This window comes from Oncorhynchus keta, unplaced genomic scaffold, assembly GCF_023373465.1.
Source record: "Oncorhynchus keta strain PuntledgeMale-10-30-2019 unplaced genomic scaffold, Oket_V2 Un_contig_1504_pilon_pilon, whole genome shotgun sequence".
Taxonomy (NCBI): domain Eukaryota; kingdom Metazoa; phylum Chordata; class Actinopteri; order Salmoniformes; family Salmonidae; genus Oncorhynchus; species Oncorhynchus keta.
The window spans coordinates 110,001-114,149 of NW_026279101.1; the positions used below are offsets into that span (position 1 = coordinate 110,001).

The 4,149-nt window shown below is 48.3% G+C and overlaps 1 protein-coding gene across 4 annotated transcripts in view; it reads right to left on the bottom strand.

Annotated features, from left to right (window-relative positions):
* Positions 1-3,943, bottom strand: part of LOC127918839 (cyclic nucleotide-gated cation channel beta-1-like) — a 15,211-nt gene extending 11,268 nt beyond the window's left edge. For 3 of the 4 annotated variants that reach the window (XR_008100981.1, XR_008100980.1, XM_052502079.1), the window contains exons 1-2: positions 3,330-3,939; positions 3,114-3,266 (exon numbers count right to left, since the gene is read on the bottom strand). Coding sequence is in view for 2 of the 4 variants with exons in the window: in XM_052502079.1 (XP_052358039.1) it covers positions 3,114-3,266; positions 3,330-3,543 (367 nt within the window). In the remaining 2 variants the exon portion in view is untranslated. Of the gene's footprint in view, positions 1-3,113; positions 3,267-3,329 lie in introns of all 4 variants that reach the window. The other variant, XM_052502080.1, reaches the window with a different exon arrangement.
* Positions 3,944-4,149: the final 206 nt, after the last annotated feature.

The window sequence follows — 4,149 nt, forward strand, 5'->3', positions numbered from 1 at the left end:
GTTCCATTCCATTACACATAAGAGTCATTTGTTCATGACTCAGTTCCATTCCATTACACATAAGAGTCATTTGATCATGACTCAGTTCCATTCCATTACACATAAGAGTCATTGGACTCTTACTGTTAAAAGTGTACAGCAAGTGGAGGCTGGTGGTGGGAGGACGGCTCATAGTAATGGCTGGAATGGAGTCAAATGGAATGGCATCAAACACACATCAAAGACATGGTTTTTAGGTCGTTGGTCTAAGGAGTAACATTAGACTCCTATAGTCCAATGTCTAAGGAGTAACATTAGACTCCTATAGTCCAATGTCTAAGGAGTAACGTTAGACTCCTATAGTCCAATGTCTAAGGAGTAACATTAGACTCCTATAGTCCAATGTCTAAGGAGTAACATTAGACTCCTATAGTCCAATGTTACATTCGGTCGTTGGTCTAAGGAGTAACATTAGACTCCTATAGTCCAATGTCTAAGGAGTAACATTAGACTCCTATAGTCCAATGTCTAAGGAGTAACATTAGACTCCTATATTCCAATGTTACATTAGGTCGTTGGTCTAAGGAGTAACATTAGACTCCTATAGTCCAATGTCTAAGGTGTAACATTAGACTCCTATAGTCCAATGTTACATTAGGTCGTTGGTCTAAGGAGTAACATTAGACTCCTATAGTCCAATGTCTAAGGAGTAACATTAGACTCCTATAGTCCAATGTCTAAGGAGTAACATTAGACTCCTATAGTCCAATGTCTAAGGTGTAACATTAGACTCCTATAGTCCAATGTCTAAGGTGTAACATTAGACTCCTATAGTCCAATGTCTAAGGAGTAACATTAGACTCCTATAGTCCAATGTCTAAGGAGTAACATTAGACTCCTATAGTCCAATGTCTAAGGTGTAACATTAGACTCCTATAGTCCAATGTCTAAGGAGTAACATTAGACTCCTATAGTCCAATGTCTAAGGAGTAACATTAGACTCCTATAGTCCAATGTCTAAGGAGTAACATTAGACTCCTATAGTCCAATGTCTAAGGAGTAACATTAGACTCCTATAGTCCAATACCAGGCTGGGAGGGAAGCGTTTGATGTTAATGTTTGTTGGTGCTCCTCCAGTCTGTATTGCTTCCTACTGAACAACATATTCAAGTGTAGAACAGTATTATTTTTTTAAAACATTTATTTTACTTTTATTTTACTAGGCAAGTCAGTTAAAGAACAAATTCTTATTTTCAATGACGTCCTAGGAACAGTGGGTTAACTGCCTTGTCAGCTCTCTTCCACGCTCTAACCACTAGGCTACCCTGCCGTCCCTACGCTCTAACCACTAGGCTAACCTGCCGTCCCTACGCTCTAACCACTAGGCTAACCTGCCGTCCCTACGCTCTAACCACTAGGCTAACCTGCCGTCCCTAAGCTCTAACCACTGGGCTAACCTGCCGTCCCTACGCTCTAACCACTAGGCTAACCTGCCGTCCCTACGCTCTAACCACTGGGCTAACCTGCCGTCCCTACGCTCTAACCACTAGGCTACCCTGCCGTCCCTACCCTCTAACCACTAGGCTAACCTGCCGTCCCTACGCTCTAACCACTAGGCTACCCTGCCGTCCCTACACTCTAACCACTAGGCTACCTGCCGTCCCTACGGTCTAACCACTAGGCTAACCTGCCGTCCCTACGCTCTAACCACTAGGCTACCCTGCCGTCCCTACGCTCTAACCACTAGGCTAACCTGCCGTCCCTACGCTCTAACCACTAGGCTACCCTGCCGTCCCTCCGCTCTAACCACTAGGCTACCCTGCCGTCCCTACGCTCTAACCACTAGGCTAACCTGCCGTCCCTACACTCTAACCACTAGGCTACCCTGCCGTCCCTACGCTCTAACCACTGGGCTAACCTGCCGTCCCTACGCTCTAACCACTAGGCTAACCTGCCGTCCCTACGCTCTAACCACTAGGCTAACCTGCCGTCCCTACGCTCTAACCGCTAGGCTACCCTGCCGTCCCTACCCTCTAACCACTAGGCTAACCTGCCGTCCCTACGCTCTAACCACTAGGCTACCCTGCCGTCCCTACACTCTAACCACTAGGCTACCTGCTGTCCCTACGCTCTAACCACTAGGCTAACCTGCCGTCGCCACGCTCTAACCACTAGGCTACCCTGCCGTCCCTACACTCTAACCACTAGGCTACCCTGCCGTCCCTACACACCTCTGGCCTGCTCGCCTCCCTACCACTGAGGAAGTACAGTTCCCGCTCAGCCCAGTCAAAACTGTTCGCTGCTCTGGCCCCCCAATGGTGGAACAAACTCCCTCACGACGCCAGGACAGCGGAGTCAATCACCACCTTCCGGAGACACCTGAAACCCCACCTCTTTAAGGAATACCTAGGATAGGATAAGTAATCCTTCTCACCCCCCTTTTAAGATTTAGATGCACTATTGTAAAGTGACTGTTCCATTGGATGTCATAAGGTGAATGCACCAATTTGTAAGTCGCTCTGGATAAGAGCGTCTGCTAAATGACTTAAATGTAAATGTAAATGTAACCACTAGGCTACCCTGCCGTCCCTACACTCTAACCACTAGGCTACCCTGCCGTCCCTACGCTCTAACCACTAGGCTACCCTGCCGTCCCTACGCTCTAACCACTAGGCTACCCTGCCGTCCCTACGCTCTAACCACTAGGCTACCCTGCCGTCCCTACGCTCTAACCACTAGGCTACCCTGCCGTCCCTACGCTCTAACCACTAGGCTACCCTGCCGTCCCTACGCTCTAACCACTAGGCTACCCTGCCGTCCCTACGCTCTAACCACTAGGCTACCCTGCCGTCCCTACGCTCTAACCACTAGGCTAACCTGCCGTCCCTCCGCTCTAACCACTAGGCTAACCTGCCGTCCCTACGCTCTAACCACTAGGTTACCCAGCCGTCCCTCCGCTCTAACCACTAGGCTACCCTGCCGTCCCTACGCTCTAACCACTAGGCTACCCTGCCGTCCCTACGCTCTAACCACTAGGCTACCCTGCCGTCCCATGCCCCTTAATGTCCCTTTAAAACCACACATTAGTTCACCAACTGCAGAGTTTGTGCCCCTGTTTTTAAGGTGATACTCACTGGTGTTAATCAGATCTCCAGTCTCCCCCTCCTCTTCATCGTCATCATCCCCCTCATTTTTCACTCTCATAGCTTCTTCCTCCTCTTTCACTCCAAATACATTCTCTTCTTCCTTCACTAAAACATGCTCTTCTTCCTTCACTAAAACATGCTCTTCTTCCTCTCCTTTCACTGTGACAGTCATGTACTTCTCCTCCTCTTTCACTCCCCTGAAACCTTCTTCCTCTCCTTTCACTGTGACAGTCATGTACTTCTCCTCCTCTTTCACCCAGAAACCTTCCTCTCCTTTCACTGTGACAGTAATCTCCTCCTTCACTCGAACAACGGCGTCTTCTTCTTTCTCCACTTCTTTCCCTGTAACGCACATCGCCTCATTTACTCCAATACCTTCTTCTTCTTTCAATGTGATAACCTTCTTCTCTTCTTTCATTCCGAACGCTTCTTTTCCTCCTCTTCCTCTGCCACGACAACGTTCAGGCCACGAGCTTCTTCTTTAGCAGGGTGGGAGTAATTTAGTGAGTTCATGTCCTGAGATGTTCGCTCATTCGCATGATCGACTAGACAAGTGCTCGGCTATTTTAACCAGCTAGCTGACTAACAGCGTCAGTGTGAAATGGAATAACTTTATACGCAGACAGCGTGTTTAAAACACTGATGTCTATAACGGTCCAAAGAGCTCCAATGTTTCGGTTTTATGTCGCTTGGGAGCTACCGATGTGGTCGAATCCGTAACCGTGTTGTTGTTATCCGGTCCCGTCCACTGGATTATACGTCACGACTGACTCTTCACATGAAAGACGCACGTCGCCATCTGCTGCCTGGAGTGGGTAACGCAGTTTGGAAACCCTCAGTTCCGAAGCTTCTCTATTCCGTTTGTTTTGTTGCCGTTAAACGTGTGTTTTGTAGTCTAAGAGAGTTTACCCAGGATCGGATCCACTCTTTGTGTCCGTGGACTACACCTCTCCGTTCTTCGTGGCCTTTCTCCGCTGGAGATCTGTTGGCGGATTGGATTGTCTGACTGACCGACTGACTATAA